General features: G+C 41.2%; 3 protein-coding genes and 1 long non-coding RNA gene across 9 annotated transcripts; 2 read left to right on the top strand and 2 right to left on the bottom strand.

Annotated features, from left to right (window-relative positions):
- Window positions 1-3,647: 3,647 nt before the first annotated feature.
- On the bottom strand, window positions 3,648-13,004 carry LOC116618720 (contactin-1). 5 transcript variants are annotated; one of them, XM_032382761.2, is made up of 9 exons: window positions 12,870-13,004; window positions 10,338-10,613; window positions 9,882-10,208; window positions 9,340-9,491; window positions 8,668-8,821; window positions 8,385-8,473; window positions 6,887-7,142; window positions 6,656-6,773; window positions 3,648-4,017 (listed from the first exon to the last, which is right to left on the bottom strand). In XM_032382761.2, exons 1-9 carry the CDS (start codon window positions 12,949-12,951, stop codon window positions 3,906-3,908), a joined length of 1,566 nt encoding a protein of 521 aa, XP_032238652.2. In that variant the 5' UTR covers window positions 12,952-13,004; the 3' UTR covers window positions 3,648-3,905. The 5 variants fall into 5 exon arrangements, with proteins under 5 accessions (XP_032238652.2, XP_032238653.2, XP_048581289.1 ...); XM_032382762.2 differs by having other exon boundaries at window positions 6,893-7,142; XM_048725332.1 differs by lacking the exon at window positions 3,648-4,017 and adding an exon at window positions 6,189-6,330.
- Window positions 4,467-7,316, top strand: LOC125561283 (DELTA-thalatoxin-Avl2a-like). Its single transcript, XM_048725334.1, has 2 exons — window positions 4,467-4,572; window positions 5,029-7,316. Exon 2 carries the CDS (start codon window positions 5,039-5,041, stop codon window positions 6,416-6,418), a length of 1,380 nt encoding a protein of 459 aa, XP_048581291.1. The 5' UTR covers window positions 4,467-4,572; window positions 5,029-5,038; the 3' UTR covers window positions 6,419-7,316.
- LOC116618722 lies at window positions 10,532-12,911 on the top strand. The gene is made up of 2 exons (XR_004296310.2): window positions 10,532-10,670; window positions 12,825-12,911. It is a non-coding gene; the product is annotated as an uncharacterized LOC116618722 (long non-coding RNA).
- Window positions 13,005-15,060: 2,056 nt separating the features above from the next.
- LOC5513228 (very-long-chain 3-oxoacyl-CoA reductase-B) lies at window positions 15,061-23,614 on the bottom strand. 2 transcript variants are annotated; one of them, XM_048725465.1, is made up of 12 exons: window positions 23,178-23,614; window positions 22,398-22,444; window positions 20,293-20,368; window positions 20,107-20,217; window positions 19,527-19,582; window positions 19,386-19,430; window positions 18,466-18,500; window positions 17,775-17,856; window positions 17,145-17,210; window positions 16,590-16,745; window positions 15,876-16,027; window positions 15,061-15,516 (listed from the first exon to the last, which is right to left on the bottom strand). In XM_048725465.1, the coding sequence occupies exons 1-11, from the start codon at window positions 23,338-23,340 to the stop codon at window positions 15,911-15,913; spliced, it is 954 nt and encodes a 317-aa protein (XP_048581422.1). In that variant the 5' UTR covers window positions 23,341-23,614; the 3' UTR covers window positions 15,061-15,516; window positions 15,876-15,910. The 2 variants fall into 2 exon arrangements, with proteins under 2 accessions (XP_048581422.1, XP_001633507.2); XM_001633457.3 differs by lacking the exon at window positions 15,061-15,516 and having other exon boundaries at window positions 15,723-16,027; window positions 23,178-23,611.
- Window positions 23,615-23,631: the final 17 nt, after the last annotated feature.

The following is a 23,631-nucleotide window of genomic DNA, read 5'->3' as shown; positions in this document are numbered from 1 at the left end:
TGGCTGTAGAACATCTAGGGCGCCATCTCTCAAACTCTAGAAGTCACACAAGATTGCTGCGGCACAATGGTGACTTTCAATGCTCTTAATACAACACTCGGCGCAGCGTACACTTTCCTGGCGCTGACAGTGCTCATCTTGAACTCACTAATCATATTATCTATATCACGATTAAGGCAAGACACGAGAAGGGTACAGCATTTTGCACTTAACATTGCCTTAACGGGCTGTTTATTAGCTATTCTGACGTTCCCGGTTGGAGTGTACGTGAATGTGTCGGGTACGCCGATGGTACGTGCTCTCTGCCAGTATTACGGCTTCACTAACACCACACTTAGCTTTAACTCCATGTTAAACCTAACGGCTCAACCTGTAGCCTGCGCGCTATCGATCAAACGCAAAATAGTGCACCATAGAATTCAGCGGCGCAGACTTATTCGCACTTCTGTATTTATCTGGCTCACTGCCATTCTATGGGGAGCTTTCCCGTTCTTTGGCTGGTCTCACTACGTCCCCGAGTCCAAACAAAAAGTCTGCGCAGTAGACTGGGGATCATCCAAGCCTTTAGACATTATCTACATAGTGTGTATATTGCTGTTATTTTACGTCATCCCGATAGCTGTGACCGTTATTTCATACAGCTCTATATTCCGAGACATGTCAGATATGACCAAGAACGCAAGAGTCAGATGGGGGTGTGACTCCTTTCTTACTCGATCCACTTCTCTTGGTAAAGTGCGTGTCGCCCGCCAGGCTTTCGCTATGACTACTGGGTTTATCATCTGCTGGACGCCATACGCCGTTGTCGCTCTTTATTCGGCAGCTTTTAGATCTGATGACCTGCCCGCTCTCCTAACGTTCATTCCTGCCATGTGCGGCAAAAGCAGCGCAGCTGTCAACCCTGTAATTTGCCTAGCGTCCTCACCGAGAATTCGCAAAGGTATTGTAAGGATAATAAAAAGACGTCATTTTCAACCAGACTCGGTTCATTTTCAACGCCGCGAAGAAACCGTCATTTAAAGATGAAGAGCAGGAAAAACGAGAAGCAATGGATATAGAAAAAACAATGGACAACGTTAGTGGACTGACTGAAACTTTTCAAAAGCAGAAATGAAATAGTTGACTAATGGAAACGCCTGGATGTCCCTCCTACCTACAGAGAGCACGTGTCTAGCGTCCTCTCAGGGATTTGAAGGACACCTATAGACAGACTATGTCGTCCGTGTGCGCGTAGTTATGCCTCGTTACGTCACTAGTGTGCGCATAGTTATGCGTCAATATGTCACTAGTGTGCGCGTAGTTATGCGTCGTTATGTCGTCCGTGTGCGCGTAGTTATGCCTCGTTACGTCACTAGTGTGTGCGTAGTTATGCGTCGTTATGTCGTCTGTGTGCGCGTAGTTATGCGTCGTTATGTCACTAGTGTGCGCGTAGTTATTCGTCGTTATGTCACTAATGTGAGCGTAGTTATGCCTCGTTATGTCGTCCGTGTGCGCGTAGTTATGCGTCGTTATGTCACTAGTGTGCGCGTAGTTATTTGTCGTTATGTCACTAGTGTGCGCGTAGTTATTCGTCGTTATGTCACTAATGTGAGCGTAGTTATGCCTCGTTATGTCGTCCGTGTGCGCATGGTTTAGCGTCGTTATGTCACTAGTGTGAGCGTAGTTATGCATCGTTATGTCGTCCGTGTGCGCGTAGTTATGCCTCGTTACGTCACTAGTGTGTGCGTAGTTATGCGTCGTTATGTCACTAATGTTAGCGTATTTATGCGTCGTTATGTCACTAGTGTGCTAGTAGTTATTCGTCGTTATGTCACTAATGTAAGCGTAGTTATGCGTCGTTATGTCGTCCGTGTGCGCGTAGTTATGTCACTAGTGTGCGCGTAGTTATTCGTCGTTATGTCACTTGTGTGCGCGTAGTTATTCGTCGTTATGTCACTAATGTGAGCGTAGTTATGCGTCGTTATGTCGTCCGTGTGCGCGTAGTTATGCGTCGTTATGTCACTAGTGTGCGCGTAGTTATGCGTCGTTATGTCGTCCGTGTGCGCGTAGTTTTGCCTCGTTACGTCACTAGTGTGTGCGAAGTAATGCGTCGTGACGTCACTAGTGTATGCTTAGTTATGCCTCGTTACGTTACTAGTGTGCGCGTAGTTATGCGTCGTTATGTCACTAGTGTGCGCGTAGTTATGCGTCGTTATGTCACTAGTGTGCGCGTAGTTATGCGTCGTTATGTCGTCCATGTATTTTTGCGTCGTTGTCACTAGTGTGCGCGTAGTTATGCGTCGTTGTCACTAGTGTGTGCGTAGTTATACGTCGTTATGTCACTAATGTGCGCGTAGTTATTCGTCGTAATGCACTAGTGTGTGCGTAATTATGCGTCGTTTTGTCTATAGTGTGCGCGTATTTATGCGTCGTTATGTCGTCCGTGTGCGTGTATTTATGCGTCGTTGTCACTAGTGTGCGCGTAGTTATGCGTCGTTGTCACTAGTGTGTGCGAAGTTATGCGTCGTTATGTCACTAATGTGCGCGTAGTTATTCGTCGTAATGCACTAGTGTGTGCGTAATTATGCGTCGTTTTGTCTATAGTGTGCGCGTAGTTTTGCGTCGTTATGTCACTAATGTGAGCGTAGTTATGCCTCGTTACGTCACTAGTGTGTGCGTAGTTATGCGTCGTTATGTCACTAATGTTAGCGTATTTATGCGTCGTTATGTCACTAGTGTGCGCGTAGTTATGCGTCGTTGTCACTAGTGTGTGCGTAGTTATGCGTCGTTGTCACTAGTGTGCGCGTAGTTATGCGTCGTTGTAACTAGTGTGTGCGTAATTATGCGTCGTAATGCACTAGTGTGTGCGTAGTTATGCGTCGTTGTCACTAGTGTGCGCGTAGTTATGCGTCGTTATGTCACTAATGTGCGCGTAGTTATGCGTCGTTATGTCACTAATGTAAGCGTAGTTATGCGTCGTTATGTCACTAGTGTGCGCGTAGTTATGCGTCGTTATGTCGCTAGTGTGCGCGTAGTTATGCGTCGTTATGTCACTAGTGTGCGCGTAGTTATGCGTCGTTATGTCGCTAGTGTGCGCGTAGTTATGCGTCGTTATGTCGCTAGTGTGCGCGTAGTTATGCGTCGTTATGTCACTAGTGTGCGCGTAGTTATGCGTCGTTATGTCACTAGTGTGCGCGTAGTTATGCGTCGTTATGTCGCTAGTGTGCGCGTAGTTATGCCTCGTTATGTCGCTAGTGTGCGCGTAGTTATGCGTCGTTATGTCGCTAGTGTGCGCGTAGTTATGCGTCCTTGTCACTAGTGTGTGCGTAATTGTGTGTCGTTATGTCACTAATGTGCGCGTAGTTATGCGTCGTTGTCATTAGTGTGCGCGTAGTTATGCGTTGTTATGTCACTAGTGTCCGCGTAGTTATGCGTCGCTATGTCGCTAGTGTGCGCGTAGTTATGCGTCGTTATGTCGCTAGTGTGCGCGTAGTTATGCGTCGTTATGTCGCTAGTGTGCGCGTAGTTATGCGTCGTTATGTCGCTAGTGTGCGCGTAGTTATGCGTCGTTATGTCACTAGTGTGCGCGTAGTTATGCGTCGTTATGTCGCTAGTGTGCGCGTATATGCAATGAAAGATGCTGCCGACAGAAAATTGTCGTCCGCATAACCAGAGCATAGACACGTCCATATATTTACATTTTATAACGAATGAAAGAAATTTTTTATTAAATAAATTACTAGTTGATGTCATTACATGTCATATCACATAATAATAAGAAAAAAAGTGAAAGCAATAACCGTAGCCAAAATATAAGTTCTCGTGAATTTCTAGCACTATCCATGCTTCTGGGGATACCAATCAACGTCCGTAGGGAAGGTGGGAGGACGCCTTCGAACTCGTCCCAGGATCCTCGTCCAACTCGACTATACTGGCTCCGACTTGCGGTGGTAAGTTGTTGCTTGTAGAGGGTACCATGACGTCACGCGTTGAGAACTGGATGTCACGTGATCAGGGCAGGAACCTACTTGTATTGACCTACAACAACAAAAATAAAAGACATGAAGAAATTGATTAATTTAGGAAATTATTAAAACTATATATAATAACGAGAAGGGAAAATGAACTTCTCATTCACAGAGGTTAAGGGGAATTCCCCCCCCCCTCATTGTTATAGCGGTTTTTTTAAGATTCGGAATGGAACGCTTCCAGATGATCCTTTTTTCTAAGCGAGCGATCGATCTCGCCAACGCGCCCATTTTGGAAATGAGTGACGTTAGCCCGCGCCATTCCGCTAAAACACACAATTCCTTTATTCTGCACAGCTAAAGGCCAAAATAACCAGTGCTATGATCAACAAAGAACATGAAATGTATGTCTAGAACGGGTTTCCGTCCACCAGCAAAACCCACTTTAGAGCGCCAATATGACTCATAAAATATCCATAGTTTGATACAAGTTATTTGTTGCGAAGAGTGAAAGGCGATAAAAAATTGATTGGCCGCCATATCTTTTGGGTGACGTCTTCTGGCCGAAAGATAAATAGCAAAACAGAGCAATTGACAGTATTTCGAAATCAACGCCAAAAGCCAGGTAAGAAGACCTTGCTTTACTATCAAACAATGATGTTCTATTTTTTCAATTTTTTTAAGCGGTTAAATATCACCAATTATAACTTTCAGTTCGTTCGAGCCTAATTCGAGCTAGGACTATTCTATATTTGGATACCTGCAAATGGTAAGCCTTGCCCGCGGCCGATTTTAGAAGGAAGAAACGCCTGGCCACCAATCTATTTCCGAATCATAAGATTCAAGAGGCTGGCGGAGAGAGGCTCGTGTTGATGGTCTGCGAATGTCTAGTTTTCTTAAAAGCGTTCCAAAGTGGAAACGAAGCAAATAATACAATAATATGATATGGATAGTCAATTCTATTTTAGATTTAAATTCATCCACAATCAACTCAAAAATTGTTGTTGCAAAAATCACAAACTTGATATTTTTTTATCTTGTTCTGATTAGGAATTCAATGTCTTGTTTGATTTTGATTTAGAATCCACAAGATGCTTCCAGCCTTAGTGGTTCTCCTACTGGGTGTGGCCTTAGTGATCTCTCAAGACCCCCCTAAGATCACTGATTATGGTCCATTAGGACAAACCTTCAACGTAGTCAGAAGAGATCTGATCTCAAAGCGCCTTCCGTCCACCGGACCAACCATGGCACATCCCTTCCCCAAGGACTGCTACCGAGTCAACGGCCTCGACATAAGAACGAATAATATGCGATATTTTGATAACACGCGCGAGGTTTATTCATTCTTGAATAGGTTTACGAGGTTTAGCTCATTGCTTCCTTACAGATTCACGTTGAAAGCTTCTCTAAGGGCTGTCACTGACGGACTAAGCGCAAGCAGCAAACAGGTCAAAGGCCTTGTAGTGTATGTGGAAGATCAAAGCGCCCAGACCACTTTATCAAAACAATGCCTCCAGAAAATAACTTTCACAAATAACTTTTTGGAAGACTTTAGAAAACTGCCGACAAAAATAACGAACGCTGAGCCTGCCTCCTCCTGGTCCGACTACACTAGATTCGTCAAAAAATATGGCACGCATATGGTGACAAGCGTGGTGTTTGGCGCTAGTATCCACAGTTATAGCTTTTCTAGATCTACCAAACCATACACTCAACTCGATTTCCTTCTCAAAGAATGCACCACAGTAAAAGGACCGATAGCCACGGAAATCCCGAATGCTTGCCTCGGCCTGACAGACAAAGGAAAGGTATCAGGTTTAGAAATGAACCACCGGGTTTTGGTGCGAGGAGGAACAGTCGAGACCAGATCCAAGTTGATATATTCCCGAGAAAAAGATTTAGTGAAGAAGTTTTTAGAAGAAGGCAGAAAGGAACCCTCTCCTATCTCCTACGAGTTCGTGGAGATCTGGAACATCCTTAAAGGAAGTCTCTCTGACAGTGCAGACCTCATACGGGTTAGAATACTAGAGCAGTACATCACGGGATATGAAGCATTCGGATGCCATCCTCAAATTATAAGCCGTTTCAAAGTACGAATGTTCTTTCATCATCCTTATTCCGACCCAAACAACCCAACGTTCATGTGTCTGCTCATGGACCCGGGATGCAACGATAATGAAGACTGCCATTATAGTTTTTTTGAGGGGTGTTCTTGTAACGGCGCAAGCTGTATCGAAAATCGGATGGAGAGCTTCGAGGACGGCACTAATAAAATGATCGCTTATGCGTGGAAAGGAGGGTGGCGTGATGTTGCTCATGGCTGCAGTTATCAAGGAGTGCCGACTGAATGCCACTGCGACAGAAAGCCTGGATTCTCCGTCATCTGGCAGAGAAAAGGATTGCACAGCCATAAGACGTCACGAGATAGCGAATCTGGGAACGGCGAACAAGAGGGAATCGAGGACGAATAGAGAGGAAGACCAGGGAGTTCCTTGGAAGGAATCACCTTAAGCTCTTAAAACCATCCTGTGACCAGCCTGCACATCTTTAGGACGTTATAGAACCAGTAAAGGATAGAGTCAATCTTCGGTGCCTGTGTTTGGCAGGATAACAAAAGGGACGGCATTTGCATTTGACACTTCTCTCATTCATTACGTAACGGCGGTGCTACCTCATATAAACAACAACCAAATAAGCTCAAGACTTACCTTTTTAGACAAACGGCTAACAATAACATGCATGTAAAGGCGAGGATAAGTGTTCCAGTGCCAATTATGGCTATCCAGGTCCAACGAGGAGCTTGCTCTTGGGAATCCTGCACAGGCGCTGTCAATCAACATCAACATCCGTCAAACGAGTGTTATCACACAGGGGGCAGCAGCGAGTATCTTAGAGCGGGATGAAGGTGGTGGGCATGATAGTTGAAAATCATTTCGTACCTCTACCTGGAAGATTCGTCAAGGCTTCTAGTGTGATCCTGTTACTAATCCCGCTGCACCCAGCACTGTTACACATCTTCATCTCCACCTCATATCTCTCTTGGCACGCTAGCTCAACTAGCACGGCGCTACGCCTCCAAGTTGCATTCACACGCATCACCTCATTCCATGCATGCAACGGTACACGCCCAGCCTTCTTACGGTACTCAATCAGGAAGCTTTTGATGCGCCCATTCCATTTGTGCTGAGCTGGCATCTGTGTGGCACGAGATAATAGCTTCGTTTAGTTTAAAGATGGGAGATATCCATTGTTAACCCATGCGCTGCGCAAATTTCTCAGTAGCACAATTAGGTTAAGTGAAGTGAAGTCCATTTTTATTTTTGTTACTTTATTATCTTTGCCACAAGGTTAATTCTTAAATACCGGAACTTGAAAAATTAATACACAACAAACAGATGATAATAAACAACAGATTACTTAGTCTTTGTAATTTGTTAATGTTCGAATAAAAAAAACCCGACCATCTATCAATTTTGGTTATGTTCCGTATAGGGGTATTGGGTACTAGAATAAACAAGCGAAGATAAAGATAAACAGGGTACTCGAGTAGATGCTAACACTTAGATTCTATAATAGTAACGGTGTGATACGTATAACAAGCGAAGATAAAGATAAACAGGGTACTCGAGTAGATGCCAACACTTAGATTCTATAATAGTAACGGTGTGATACGTATAACAAGCGAAGATAAAGATAAACAGGGTACTCGAGTAGATGCCAACACTTAGATTCTATCATAGTAACGGTGTGATACGTAAGTGTCCTAAGGTGTCATACTTGTAATGGTACCGTGGCTCGACATCCACTATCCACTATCCGCTAACTTATGGCGTCGTTGCGTGACACGGCGTGGTGACATTGCGTGACAGTTTACCTACCTTCTATCTTACGACGACGTTGCGTGACACGGTGTGGTGACTTAGCGTGACAGTATACCTACCTTCTGTCTTACGACGACGTTGCGTGACACGGTGTGGTGACTTTGCGTGACAGTAAAACCTATCCTCCATCTTATGGTGACGATGCGTGACATGTGTTGATGAAATTGCGTCGTTGCGTGACACGGGGTGGTGACATTGCGTGACAGTTTACCTACCTTTTATCTTACGACGACGTTGCGTAACACGGGGTGGTGACATTGCGTGACAGTATACCTACCTTCCATCTAACACGACGTTGCGTGACACGGTGTGGTGGCTTTGCGTGACAGTAAAACCTATCCCCCATCTTATGGTGACGATGCGTGACATGTGTTGATGAAATAGCGTCGTTGCGTGACACGGGGTGGTGACATTGCGTGACAGTATACTTACCGTCCACCTTATTGCGTCGTTGCGTGACACGGGGTGGTGACATTGCGTGATAGTATACCTACCTTCCATCTTATTGCGTCGTTGCGTGACACGGGGTGGTGACATTGCGTGACAATATACCTACCTTCCATCTTATGGTGACGTTGCGTTTCTGGAGGTCTTCAGGATTGACTGCAGACCACCACTCCGAAATAACAGGCGCATCCGAGGGGCCTGAAAAACATGACAAATTCATATCAGCATTGTCCCGATTGCCTATTTACTGTTGTCCTCTCCTCACGTTTTTTTGCAGTCGTCCGTACTAGTTCTTAAAATAAGTACTAGTATTTCTTTTACCACCACTCCGGGTGAACTGGATAAAGGTTTCCAGGAACATTTTCAGATCTGTATACATCAATGAGGCTTACTTTCCTCCCGTGTGTAGACGATGAGCGGACCAGCTGCTATCCCATGTGATCGGCTAATCGGCGCACGTGCCTCAACATACACCGTGTAGCGCGTGTATGGAGCGAGGTCTGTGAGGCGCACGTGATGCTGACCCGGGCTACGCACCGTCAAGGTCTAAACATGCATAACATGACGTCATGTTAGAGATGTTAGAGAATCACGTCACTCACTTTACAGATAAAATGACGCCATGTAGAAGAGGAAAGACGTCACTTATTTTACAGATAAAATGACGCCATATGAAAAGGAAAAAAGACGTCACTCAATATACCGATAACATGACGTCATGCTACAAGACTAAAAGACGTCACTCACTTAACATATTACATGACGTCACTGGGAATGGACACTGCGAGACACCTTATACTAGATACTCACCAGGGATAGAAATCGCCTTGATTTGCACAAAGTCGTGATAACCAAGCTACATTGTTTTTATTTTCTATTCCTTAAACAGTGTCAGGTTTGGAGTTTATATAAAATACGATCTTTCTGTCAATTTTGCTAGGCCAGAATCTTTCTATCTAAAGACATACTAAATTCCCCAAGTGACTTCCCTCAAGGACAGGGGTCTAGCCCACGGACCCGACTCTGAGGCCGTATTGTGGCGTATGGCGTATTTGTGTACTTACTCTATTGGCTTTCCCTTGGGCGTGGTACGTGACGACATACTGGACATCCCATGACATGGCCTCCTCCGTGTACAGGTTAGGTTGCCAGGATACCACGATCTCCCCATACCCGCTCGCCTGCCCGCGTAACGCCACAGGCGGACCAAGAGTGGCTAATGGAAATAAACATTTTTTTTTCAATGGAATTGAAAGCGCCTTTCGTGGAAAGATTTCCGTTGGCAACAGTTTAATTAATAACCCTCTATTCAGGAGCATAACCAAGATTTTCTGAGGTGGGTGTGCCGGTATAGATACCATTTACAAAATGCGTCAGATTTTCAATAAAAAAACCGTGTTTGGCGGAGGTTGCATACAAACGCATTACAGTTGACGTACTTTGCAAATACCTGTCAAGTAATTTGTAAAATCTGACGCAGTGCAAAATAAAACTGACACAACATAGAATAAAAAATGCTGAGGTACCTTGTAAATAAACATTACAATTCCTTGTAAAAAAATTACAATTAATCACCGAGAAGGTAAACTACTTCTGGTTTACATACTGTTCAAGTCTTTCTCGAACTCCATTGGACGACTTTCCACTGTTCCAGCATCGTTCTCGGTAACCACAACAGCTTCGTAACGAACAAACAATGTCACGTGATCTAGACAACAACCAAGCGTTCGTGACCCAGAAGCATGCTGGGAAGACTGACACGTTTCGTGCCAGCCGTCAACTACGTCATCACTATCTTCGAGCCCGCAATTAAAGATGCAGCGGTATCTACATTTGTATTTAACTGGGAGCAAAGAAGATGCCGCAGTCCAGTTAAAGCATATTTTCCAGTTTAAAGATTGAAAGCGGATGTTTCTTGGTCTTCCAGGTGGATCTAAAAAAAAAAGGAAAATGATGCTATCCTGTTGCTTCGTTTTTTCCCCTCACATTCGAAGAATGTATTTCGCAGACTGTAGTCGTTCACAGTTATCTAAATAAGAAACAAAAAGACATCGAAACCAACCTGCAATGGTAATATCGACATCTTTGCTGATTAATGTGACCCCAGTTCTTGCTGTGCAGCGGTATTTCCCGCTATTTCTCACTTTTGCATCCGGGATCACAAGTTGAAGGGTGACGTCACTAAGTTGCCTCGACATGACGCCAACGTCCTGACCAAGTCTCGTCCACGAAAGGTTTTCAGCTCTCAAAGCTCTCCCGAAAATCGAGCAATTAACTCGCAGAGTGGTATTTGTACCAGCCACAACACTCTTACGAGAAACGACCAATTGTGTGCCATCTGAGAAGACAAAAGACAAGTTTTCAACAAAAGCGCCGTAGCAACGCATGATTTCGGGTTCGTATGTATGCCTAACTGCTTTCTATCCCAGCAAAAGACGAATCGAATCCCGGTTTGAGTTTGCATTCGATTGAATTGATTATTTCTATAAATGTCAAAGGCTTTGTCCAAAAAATAGTTTCTGAAAAAAATGAAGCCCCATAGCTCTTATATCCATCTTGTATTCGTCCTTTTCGTTTTGTCTATGAGCGTGAGAGTGACGATGAATAAAGCGTCTTTTGCTGTGCTTGACTCACGTATTCGTTAGCCCAAAATAAAAGCTTAGGAAAAGACTTCTTAGCGATATACTTTATTTCACATTTACTTTACATTGAAGTTGCCATTTTACCATAAAGGAGCTGAAAAGAATTTGCAAAACCATAGTTATGAGATTTCTGTTGATTTTTGAAAAGATTTCTAAATCATCTAATACGCTTTTCACGTCATTTACTTTAAGTTGCGAGTTTACCATGAAGGTGCTGCAAAGAGATGGCAAAACTTTAGTTTCGATTTAACTCCCTAGGTTACACATAGGTTATATAAGTCGTTATTTTTGGAAAAACTAGCTGTTCAGAGTTGGGAATATTTCGCATGGGTTTCTCATCCTAGATCGGGTATCCTAGGGCATTTGTCAGGACCCTGCTTCGAGTCCACATGTTACAATTAGCGCCTTACAGCATGTATGCAGCGAAACGAGCCACTTGCCGCAGTCCGTATCCAGAAAATTAAAGCGTTCTTTTAAACCTTTTGATTTGACTAAAAATATGCGTAAAGTGAAATTTATGATAAAATCGGGGACGTTTTTGATTAGACCAGAATAAGTTGTATAATTTTAGTCATTCCACTACCGGTCACGAACCGCGGTGCTTCCCTTCTCGGTCATGATCGTTTCATCTCGGTGAAAGCGACTTTTCAAAGGCCTTGAATTATTTCTGGCTACATGGATAGGACAATGATTTAATTTACAGAGATTATAACCAAATGGTAGAACAGAAATGTTGATAAGCATATACTATAGTAAACCGCGGGTCGCTTATGTAAAAATAACTACTATACTTTTTTACCTAAAGAAAACGACGGTCTTCAAAACAAAATTATTTAAGGGGGGTCCACCGAAATCCCACGAGAAGCGGGCTATCAAGGGAGCTCTTTTATTTATAATTTTACAACTTGATTTTAAAGAAATATTAGCAAAGAAACTTCACTTTCCAATTGCGACCTTAAATATCCAGTGTTCCTTAATTTGCGGAATTCGCATATTCTTTCTTTTTCCTTTACAACTCCAACAAGAATCGTAAAGGATCGGCAGAGATTCTCTGAAAGTGTAACCACCCACCCTCCTTTACGAGATAATTTCTTTTTAAAATTCGCATTTCTTGGAAACACAAGTCAAAGGCATCAATTTACCACCCCGAGGCCAGGCAACCGCCCACAAACTCACAAACAATAATTTTATTTAAAAAAATTTATTTAATTTTTAAAGTAAAAAATAAGATATATCAAAGAATCATCAAACTAAACCCTTGTGAAAGCATTTTACTCTAAACAAAACTGCGAGGGACGCCACGGTTTGAGGGGCATACTGGGCGCATAGAGCGAACAAAGGCCGCATGGAATAGCGAATGTCTATTTGTGTCTTTAGAACTTCTCTTGTAGATTCTCTTTTAGCATATACCATCTAACTCAGCGAATACTCGATCCAAGTCTGTGTTCCTGTTTGTCAATTAGTTTCCGTAGTATCCTTGTTTTTCATGTGACGCAGTTTCGAAGAATGATATATAAACTACCGTCCAGTTCTCAAAAAAAATATCGCTTATTTTAATAATTTCCTCTATGCCTAGATTTCATCGTACTCAAAATGGTACAGCAATAGTCACACAAGTCACCAAATAAAGCGATATAATATCACGAAACCCTCTCATAAAATATAGCTAAAATATTCCAAGTTCTTCCCTTCTTTACTGAGGAGAGTCTGGGAAGCTTGTATCTAAAAGGCAACACCAAACGGGTTTTGTCGGTCTTCTCGTGCAACCAACGCTTATTATAATCAAGGCAGAAGCTTCAATTTTTATAGCTGATAGATTTACGTACGCAGGCTTTAAAGAATATACACAAACGGCCGTGTTTTGGACTTTGTTTTGGAGTCTAAGCAAAAAGGGTCTTTTGTTTCAGGGAGCTCAACCGATAACCGATACAGCAGTACGAAACGGTACTTACCCGGATTGTCCGCTCTTCCTTGAGCGTGACCTAACAGCAAAACACTAACACGAACAAGCAAGCACTGCCAAGCAAACGCCATGGATTCCACGAAAGGTTCCAAGTCGCCTCTGAGTATACTGTCAGGCAGATTCAGGATTCGTGTCAAGGCGGGCTTCCTTCTTCTACAGATTTCCACGAACTCGTGCTGTTCAGTGCTAACACAACAACGAGATGTGACACAACAAACAATAAAAACATCAAGCGTTCAAATTGATTTCTAGTTTGAGTCCACTTTCAATACGGCGCAGAGAATGGTGACCAAAGCTTAAAAAAATCAGAATAGATTATTCCAAGGGCCTGCAAATTTGCGACTATAAACAGGCCTTTCTGGTTGGTTCATTGGTTAATGAACTATGAAACCCACTTCCAAAACCGCCAATGATGTAAACTTTGAAATTTAGCATCCGCTCGCTCCAGTTTCTGATTTCTGGGAAATCGCGTGCTTCCGGGAACTCCGATGACTATCAATTACCAAAAATGGCTAGCTTTTTTATTAAAGCCGTATTGTCACCAGTTTACTTCCGGTCGATTACGTAACACATCTTCGATGATTTTTAACGGAAAAAGACGCTAGCAGAGCTTTCCCCTGTATCTCTCGCATAGCAGTTTACTTGCCGATTCGCGTCTCTGGGTTTTCAAGCGACATACGAAACCGCGAACACTAGCAACAACACATAAAAAGAGAGAAAACAAGAGAAAGGGCCTCTGCTAGCAGGGTAACAAAAATATTTCAAAATATTGAAAGCAGTGTGTTTACTGGAAGTTTCTTTGAGGATGTGATTGATAAAATTTTGATGCTTTTTCTGAATTTATTATCCAGTGGCTAGCTTTGCCTCGGTAAAATTTTGATTTCTGGCTACAGGCTTGAATACAAGTTAGTTATTATATCTTGTTATGTGAAACTTTCTTACTTTTATGTTGTTAATCAATATTCTATCCGTCGATCAATATCTTAGCAAAGAAATACATAAAAATATCCATAAGATAAAAAAGAACATGCTTTTTGACGAGCAATACATGTACTTTTTTGTATGGCACTGTTGAGACCCATAAAAGCGTACGGGATATCCGTAACAAATCAAGGGGGGCTTTCTTCTGAACTCTAAAACCTTTCATTGATAACCAAGGGTCCTATTTGTTGGTGTTCTGCCTTAGAGTGAGTTCAAAACAAAGGAGTTTTAGAGCAAAGGGTCATAATATCAGATTCAAACGTTAACGGATAAAAATTAAACCTTTTGTTTAGTTAGGGGGAGGGTCATATTTTTTGGTCACTCTTTTGGGGGAGGGTCGGTATTTTTTTACCTTCGATTTGGGGGAGGGTCGCAATTTTTGAGCTGAAAAAAATTTCAAAATAGTAACCCTTTCTCTCCCCCCCCCCCCCCCCCGACTGCTTCCTTATTGCAGGCGTTTTAACTGACCCCTTGTTCTTGCGCGACTCGAGTCACAAGATTCCTAAAGTTCAAACTTCAAGTGGCCTCAGGGAGAGGCTGTCTACTGATGGGGGAGAAAGGGGTAAAGGGGGGGGGGGGGGGGGGGGGGGAAGATGGGTGACGTTTTCCATGACGATGGGATGTGCCAGGACTCAACAAATAATTGCAAATATAAATCCCGATCTAACGTCTATCCAACAACTTTAATGGGTCTTTGTATAGCGGCATAGCTTTTCAAGTAAGACACGTTCTTCCAGAACGTGTTGTCACCAGCATGTCTGTAACGGCTATTTTACCCTCATCACTCTCATCACCCTCATCTTCAGGAATAGATCCCAGGAATCCCCAGGAATAAATGTTGAATTTCATGAGGTCCGGAAGTTTATCAAAATATACCTGTTCAAAAAATATGGTCCTCCCCCAAATCTTGGTTAAAAAATCTAGGCCCTCCCTCAAATCCGAGTTTAAAAAATCGTGTCCCCCCAAATAGCCCTCCCCCGATAAATAATGAACGCTCCCTAAATGAGTTTACATTCGGTTTCCTTCTAGGAAAACCCAGCCATTCACTAAATCAAATGTTAATTTTCCTATCAGACTAAGGAGATGAAGATAATTTTGTCTGTTTCACGTGTTGACCCGAAAAGAACGTCTCTGGGGGAGAACACATCTCTGGGGGCTTGTTCTTAAGGGGAATGAAAAAGAAGAATATCAAGAACATTCAGGTAACACCTTGTAATACCGTGCAATATCGGAACAAAATAATTCATATCGCTCATATTGGATAACAATAACAAATAATACAAAACGATAATTTTAATGAAGATTACGGGAGACCTGTAAATGTCAACACGGGCTTGAGCCTAGGTTACCCAGTTGGCGACCTTCTGTAGTGCCTGTGCCTCTCACCACAGGTTTCCCGGTCGCTCTGTAGTGCCTGTGCCTCTCACCACAGGTTTCCCGGTCGCTCTGTAGTGCCTGTGCCTCTCACCACCGAGTTAGTTGGTCTCGCCTTTGCTCCGAGGGTTTTTCTCCGGTTTTCCACCCTCCACAAAACAAACAATTTCGATCTTAGCTGTGATCCATGGTCAGATATGAGTTGTATGACGGCTGTCTGAGGCGCATTTCCATGACTTCAAACTTGACCACGTCTGAATCTGCGCTCTCGTTATTCAGCACTAAGGTGCATGAGGGTGATTAGCTACTCAAATTGATTTTATCATATTTTTTTATGATTTGCGGGTGTGCCTAAACGGGTATGTTGCAACCCATGTCCAAAAACCACGCCCACGGGTAACCACATGAAGAACTGAGCGATTTTAATCAAGCGTGTGCGCTACCAAACGAACACTTTCACGGTCTTAGAACCACTACCACCACGCGATGCAATTTCATCTATATAATTAGAAATTATTAGCAACAATGATTGGCCTTTGAATGCTGGCTATTTTCCATATAACATTTGCACTAATGCTGTCTGTAGAACTTGACTACTGATTGTGTCCATATCAACGCCTTTAAAATCATTAGCACTAACGTTTTCTGGTGATCCGACGCCCGACTCTCTGGGTCTTACTGTTGGTGGCCTGACTTGGCCATCCTTATATACATCTTCCTCGCCGTCGACCACAGTTTCCACCATATCCTATTCCTAACCCAGGCAGGGATGATATTAAAGGTGACCCAAGCCTGCGATATTAAAAACATTTTAAGGTTAGAAACAGATCCGGCCCTGATTCGGATGAACTTATGAAATGTTCTAGGGGATAGATCGAAGCAAAGATGTCATCTAAACTACTCTGTTTTCACAGTGTCAAATACCACTTCAACTTTGTGTTGAAAGTTAATATACAGCTTGTCTGTAGTTGACTAGTCATGCCATTTGGAAATGTCTAGCAGGAGGTTAACTGTTTTTTGTTGTTTTAATCTGGGAAAACCTTTAAAAGCACTGATATTTAGCGCTTATTTAACTTTTCATGTACTCTGTTTTGCATGCTCCAACAACAACAAAGAAAACTAGCAAAAACCAGTTTTACAATACCACATTTTCGCATATATTGGAGAAAACGGGACCTAGGATAGCTTCACTCCAATTACAAACGTAGTATTTGGAACGAAACTGCAATTTTAAAGCCCCGAGCTTGGAGGAAAGTAACAGGAGCTTTACCGAGGGTTAGATTAATCCAATTCCAGTCCAATTCGCGTTTTCTAGATAGGATATTATACGTCCTAGCCTAATTGGTGTACGCACCATAAGTGAATGGCTCCAGAACCCGCTAGTCCTCTGTTCCACTCCGATAGTTCCAAGAGCTTGCTCTACGTACTGGTCAGCTGTTGGCGTAAGCGCCGTACCAGGCTTGTTTCTCATTCCTGTCATCTTAGTGGCCACAAATGCAGGCCTCACACACTGGGAAGGCACCGGGAGACAGAGTTAGGGGGGGGGGGATGACAAGATAGCCTGCTTGCCATTTTTTGGGGAAAAGTTTTGTTTAACAGCATGTAAAGACCGGGCACTTGAGCCAAGAATACAATCCGACCCATAGCATCTCATCCATTCGCGCCCACAGGATCACTCTTATTTAAATACAAGCCTTTTTTAATAGCAATTAATGAAAATAGCTAGCAGGCTAGCGACTATCGTACGCAACAGATAAAATTATCTATTTCAACAAAATGTTTTATAACAGCAAAGCAAATAAGGTAGGAATCACATTGATTAAATGCATATCTCGTTGTGTTCCTTTTTTTTATCTTGGGCAAGTAATAACTGCGAGAAAGGAAAATTTCAAACAAATGTCCTGCCTACCTGAACAAATATTCCTTTACTAGAATATTCGGAATGTAGGCAGCTACTGAAAAAATCTAGGAATGCCTGAAATAATAATAATAATAATAATAATAATAATAATAATAATAATAATAATAATAATAATAATAATAATAATAATAATAATAATAATAATAATAATAGCAGTAGTAATAATAAAATTAGGATATAATCAACCCATACATTTATAGATTCAGCACATTTATTTATGTGACTGTGGAAGATAACGACCTCTTTAAAAAGATAATATTGTGAAGATCCTCCAATAAGAAATTAGCACCCTGGGCGCACCAAAATAAATGCAAAGCTTCACAGGGGTTATGGATGTGACCATTTATGTGAAAAATAATGTGTGTCCTCCTTAACTAATGTTTGGACAGAAAGATTGTTGCCGACATTACTATGTGGCCATTACATGACGACTGTGCCCATCACGGTGGAGAACAACAACGAAAAATAAATCATTAAATAAAAATTGACCTTACTGACAAAGAAACTTTCTTGCTTATTGTTAAGGCCTGAATAATATTCTTTTGCGACTAAAAGGCGAGCGCTTGTGAGCTTGCCACCCAAAAAGTCATATGATCTGTTAGTGTTGCCTTTGCTGACCTTAGTTGCATAATAGACAGACATCAATGGCATCGGATCACTTCCAACAAGGGATGATACATTGACAACCACTCCTCGCTGCCTATAAAATTGACAAATTTGTATTTCTAGAAATGATGAAAAATTTGAATATTCAAAACAAACACATACAACATTGATATACAAGTTGGGTCTACAATGGCAATGGCCAAATGGCAGTTCTACAACCGAAAGGGTCCTTTTGGGTAGTAATTATTTGTATAAATGAAGGTGGTAAATAAACTCAAGCAGTGTCAAAACCATATACTGTATTAAATATATTTAATGGAAAGTCGTAAGTTTTATTTATATATATTTTTTAAATGTGGAGCAAATATTTTGGATCCATGGGTCCTGTCATTTGTCAGTCGCCATTTGCCATTTGCACTGACTAAGTTTTTTTAAATGGGTCTTTGTTGCAAATGGCAACTGCCAACAGTCAAAGGGCACTTGAAAATGCATTAATCTCCCATATTTCTACAGAATCCAGAAAAACACAGATAAATGATTAGTAATTTCTAACAAATAATTTATTAGCATTAAAATGCTAATAGTAAGCTGTCACTCTTTGACAGAAAACGATTTCCTTATACATGTTGAAAAGATAATAAAGGGATGATTCGCACAAAATAATACCCAGAATCTATTCTATTTATCCACTATGTTTGCTCACCGTGATAGCATGCCTGGTAGAACTATATGAGTCATCTGGTAAAATGGAAAATGCTCTGGTCAGATGGGCATGGATACATAATTATAATCCATGACAATTGGTAATGGTGACCAACACTAGCAGGAGCGTACGCACCCTCTAGGCCTGCAGTCAATGGACTTCCCAAAAAAATTGTGATCTTATTTGCATAACGAGGGGAAAAATCAAATGTTTACTTATTCATTTTTATGTACGTAGTTTCATATATATGATGAGAATTAAAACTATAATTTTCTTAATCATGGTAGTCTACAGATGATTTCAAACATATTGTTATGTGGTTCAGTGCCACGCGACGACTGAAGTCCTATTTCAGATCGAGGATGACAGAGGATCATGTAATATTCTCAAAAGTCTGACACATTGACGCCAATCTCAAACCCCAAAGCGGGAGCTATGAAATCTTCATGGGAATGCGGGACCACGCCCTTATTCAGCTTCTGAATGCTTTGACTGCAACTTGTTAAAATCCTGTATACGCCCCTGATTAGACCATCATCAAGACAATAGCTTCTATCAAATATAAAAAGTAACCGTCAAAAATTGTCATTAAAAATTGCCACTAAAAAGCATTGTGTGAATCCCTAGTATGGGCCATAAGGTCCATATAAGGAAGCGTGTACAGTTTCAATTCTGTAATGCTTGATTCCACAGGTGCTCACCAAGCATTCACAGTCTTGTCTTACAACAATAACAAATATAATAGTCCTGAGACACCAGTAATACATTGAACACATTGGGAATTTGTGGAATGCTCGATCAATCACTTGTAATCTATCAAAACAAGAATGTCTCAAAAAGTCGCCAATTCTTGCTAATTAAACAAAAAAACAACTACTTAACAAACTTCTTGTTTAGATGCATTATTACAAACTAATTACCATAACTGCAGAGAGGGCATTGACATTCAGCATTTTCCAGCAATCCTACAGAGCAGTAACATACAGATGAGGGCGGGGGTCATGAAAGGAACAACATTTTCAGGGAATTCATGAGCAATATTGGTATATCATCTTCCTTACCTCTATCTTCAAATCAGCAAACCGGTTTATCATAGAGGCCATACCAACATTGTTCACTAAAAGCAGTATAAGTACAATTAAACTGAAGAATCTGCAGAGGAAAGGGATTCAAAGATTCTTTCAGGGAATTAGTGGTTATACACAAAAGATATGAAGTGATTGCAAAAGCTGATGACACTTGCACCACTACCATTAGTATTTAAGGGTAATGGTGTTTTATCAGGGGGGGTGAGGGTGTGTGGAACGGTAATAGCATCACTGTTCTCATTTAGTTTCAGTTATTCAATTCCATGTTTAAATCCTGTGATATTTACTCTTTCACTCTCCCACTGGGCACAAGCATGTACATTGTGGCACAATCTTCAGCACCATTCATTTCTATTGTTAGCTTTACTCATAAAGTGAATAAGCCTAATAACCATCAATGATTTTGCGGCTGGCTAAAGATGAAAAACGTTTTTCAATGCCCCCCTCCATTATACCTTTGTTACCTTTCTGCACACAAAAACCACTTGGAGTAGATTTCTGGCTTGCCTGTAATTCAGAATACATGTATAAAGATAAAAAAAAAAAACATTACCTAAGATACCAATGTCCAGATTGCTGAGCTGCTCGTCCAGGTCTTGGTACAACTCAGCATTGCCTCCAAAATCCTTTACAATAATTTTGGTCTGCACATAAAACTGAGATTCTGTAAACAAGACAACATGAACAACAAAAAATGATTAAAACTTTCTAGAATGTTGAAACTTATAAAAATGCTTACCAATGTGTTGTTGAACTTGCTTTAGCTTTTCCAGTGATCGGCTGATAAGTACTATGTTAAGCCCTCTACCTGCCAGCTGTCAAATGCAGTTTAGTCAAGTGAAAGGTATAAATTGAGATCACAGGGTATGGGTGCAGGGGCAAAACCTGCAATCCTCAACAAAAGTAAGTGGGACACTTCCCATACGAACAACCGCCAACCCCTCTCCCCCCCGATTAATATTGGTTAGAGGCGATTTTTCAGTTCAAAACACAAGCAGTAGCAAGGTGATCATTTGCCCTCCAACATTGAGCAAAGGGGAGGGAAAGTGTTCCATTAGTTTTGTTACAGATTGTCTCAGAAGAGGAATGATTAGAATTTGTCACGCTTATCATCAATTTCTTAAAATGTATTCTCTTTATTTGCATACCCTAATGAAAGTTTTTCAATCTAGTAATTATTCGAGCTTGAAGTAAAGATGTTGACGTCCCCAGAGAATACTTTTGGTATATCTATGCGCTATTTGGAATATTTTATTCAATTAATTTAAATTAAATGAAGGTGCGCTAGGATATTTGCAGACTATAATTTTGTAAACTATAATATTTATTTGATGTTGCAAAAGAGACTGTCTATATATCGTGTCGATTGTCTCCATTTGCAAAAGCAGCCATCCCTCGGAGTATTTAGAGACTAAAAAGATCATCGCCTAATAAGTATTTCCCAATTAAACAATAAATAACAAATCGACTAAAGAAAGCGATAAATAGGCGGTTAATCTGTTGTAGAAAACATGATAGCCTCGTCTCATTTCATTTTTAATGTACATCACAACAAGTGTTTATAAATTTAGCATGGCGGTGCAAAAAAGCGGGTGTGGACCGTGTAACGGTCTACCATTTTTAGAAAATTATTATTCCCACTCATGCTAGCCGGATTTCTTCAATTATTCGTCTATTCTATTACCATCACAGCTATTTAGGTTTATGAAGCTTTCAAATGATTTGAAATATAAAGGCTTTTTTCAACGGTCAACGGTGGTAGACCGTTTATATAAAAATGAACTTCCTTTTTATCTTAGTAAAACGACGGTCAACCGTCTACCATGAGCTCTCTCTCCAAAATGCAAACCCTCATTTAAACAAAACTAGTGTCAATTAATGAGCTTGAATCTCAAGTTAATACTGTATTATTTTAGAGTTCCAAATTCTTTCGTAAGGCATTTTTTAAACAATTTTTGAAATGGTTAACCGTTGGTGTTAATCGTTGAGCCACATAAGCAAGAACAGAAGACGTAGTCTGTAGCTGTCAATTTTAGCGAATGTTCCAAAGAAAAAGCATTGCATACACTTTGCTTGAACTCTTCAAGCATAACTGTGTGTCAAAGTGTCAGATATTTAGCAAAACTATTGTAAAACAGATGAATTTATTGAAGTGACCTTCTCCCCGAGACAAGCATGCGTGACTAAAGTTGTAGTGAAAATCTCTCACGTAATAAATTCTTCATAGGCGGTATTTCTCACATGAAGAAACAGATGAGATTGTTTACAATGAAAAATAGTCGTCTTTGAAGCTTCTGTCCAATTTTACGCACGATCCTGGCACGATAATTGTATGTGTTTGATTTTGACGTTTGCATAGTTGTATCGTCGTTGCGTTATCAACGATAGTGTTTCCTGTTCCAGGACCTGTCAATCACTTGCTCAGACAATCCTCAACAAAAGTAAGTGGGACACTTCCCATACGAACAACCGCCAACCCTCTCCCCCCGATTAATATTGGTTAGAGGCGATTTTTCAGCTCAAAACACTAGCAGTAGCAAGGTGATCATTTGCCCTCCAACATTGAGCAAGGGGGAGGGAAAGTGTCCCATTAGTTTTGTTACAGATTGTGGATCCATTGAAGGGGAAACCAATACATGTGAGGGTAGGCAAGATTCTTTAGCTCACACATTATTTTTTGTTAGGTCAGCCCCCTGGCTTTGCCTATGGTGGACACAAATATGGTGAAAATAAAAGAAGAAAATAAATAAAAATTATAGTTTAGATAAATTTAGTTTATTTCTAAATAATTACTCACCTAAATGCCTTGTTATTAAAACAAAAGATTGGGCCACACATTTTTACCTTTTCAGCATAACATCTGCCAATCCCATCTGTGCATCCCGTCACAACTGTGAACAAAGTCATTAAACATTGTGATTTTAAGCCATAAAATCCTGTCCCTGAATTGGCGTAGGGTGTCTTGTCCCTGTCTAGGGGTGCAACTATTATGATACTGAATCCTAACCAAATTTCCAATACCCCGCTGTACATGCATGAATTCATTGGGTGCGGTGTTGGTTTGGTTTACCTGGCATGTGTCAAGGGGCACTATTTCTTCAGTCCACACCCTTGATGTCTAAAAACTTAATACCCTGTTTAGGCCAAGCTTTACTTATGAGGTTGTATATAGATAACCCTCATTTGAATAATGCTCACTGTCTTGTTTGTAATGTTACTTTTTATTTTTAAATTATTGTTGGAACATAATGCTCCTTTGAATGAGAAACTGGAACACATGTACACAAAATTCTAGGCAAATAAACCCCTTGTACATGATTCAGGTCATTTCCTAATTTTGTCTAGGCACATGGGGCCAAGCGAACTGGACGGGAAAATTCGACCAGCATGGTGTACAAGGGGTTTTCAGAATGGCGAGCTAATGTGTCTAGAAAAAAAAACTAATGGAAATAAATAAAGTTGATTTGTTCTTGCTCTCAGAATATATTACCATATTAACCAAAAAAACAAACCGTCACAAGAAATTAGGAACATAGAAATAATGTACCACCGACTCGTGACTTTCACATGCTTTTCAGGACGGTAATAAGCTCTTATTATGAACTCCATAGGACACCATTATACCTGCCCACGACCCATAACGTTTCAGATCCGTAGACAAGCCGAGGTATGGCAGAAGAAATGTCGTTATTCCATTCAGAATCTGTATTAGGAAATACAGCGAGCGATGAAGCAAAAACACCCCTCCAAAAACTGCGAGCACAGTTGCCGCACTTCCGTCCGCCATTTTCACCGCGGCAAATCCAGGCCAACTCGTCCCTTATCCGCAGGGATACCACACGAAGTTTTTTTTGTGGAAAATCGAAGCCGATGTATCCGCTTTTCCCAACAGTATCACGCTAAAACGGCGCTAAACTCATTCTACATTGCTCACAATTCCAATGGCAAGATGCTAACTGTGTTTATCTTCACTTTAACAGAGTTTAGGCTATAAAAGATATGCTAGAATCAAAATCCAGTCCTAAGGAAGGCAATGTCTCGCCAACATATCTGTGAGATCAAATCAACAAAAGTAAGC

Source organism: Nematostella vectensis, chromosome 3, assembly GCF_932526225.1.
Source record: "Nematostella vectensis chromosome 3, jaNemVect1.1, whole genome shotgun sequence".
Taxonomy (NCBI): Eukaryota; Metazoa; Cnidaria; class Anthozoa; order Actiniaria; family Edwardsiidae; genus Nematostella; species Nematostella vectensis.
This window is presented reverse-complemented; position numbering and strand designations above follow the sequence as displayed.

Bases quoted from the DNA above. Each gene is read 5' to 3' on its own strand.
- LOC116618720 (XM_032382761.2), bottom strand. From the start codon at position 12,951: ATGGCGTTTGCTTGGCAGTGCTTGCTTGTTCGTGTTAGTGTTTTGCTG. The intron at 10,614-12,869 runs GTAAGTACCGTT...TTGTCTTCTCAG, and splicing joins AGGAAGAGCGGACAATCCGG to ATGGCACACAATTGGTCGTT. The intron at 9,492-9,881 runs GTATGTAAACCA...TATTTCCATTAG, and splicing joins GTTCGAGAAAGACTTGAACA to CCACTCTTGGTCCGCCTGTG.
- LOC125561283 (XM_048725334.1), top strand. From the start codon at position 5,039: ATGCTTCCAGCCTTAGTGGTTCTCCTACTGGGTGTGGCCTTAGTGATC.
- LOC5513228 (XM_048725465.1), bottom strand. From the start codon at position 23,340: ATGGCGGACGGAAGTGCGGCAACTGTGCTCGCAGTTTTTGGAGGGGTG. The intron at 18,501-19,385 runs GTAATTAGTTTG...CCATTTTACCAG, and splicing joins ATGCCCTCTCTGCAGTTATG to ATGACTCATATAGTTCTACC. The intron at 16,028-16,589 runs GTGCGTACACCA...TTAATATCGCAG, and splicing joins TCTGGAGCCATTCACTTATG to GCTTGGGTCACCTTTAATAT.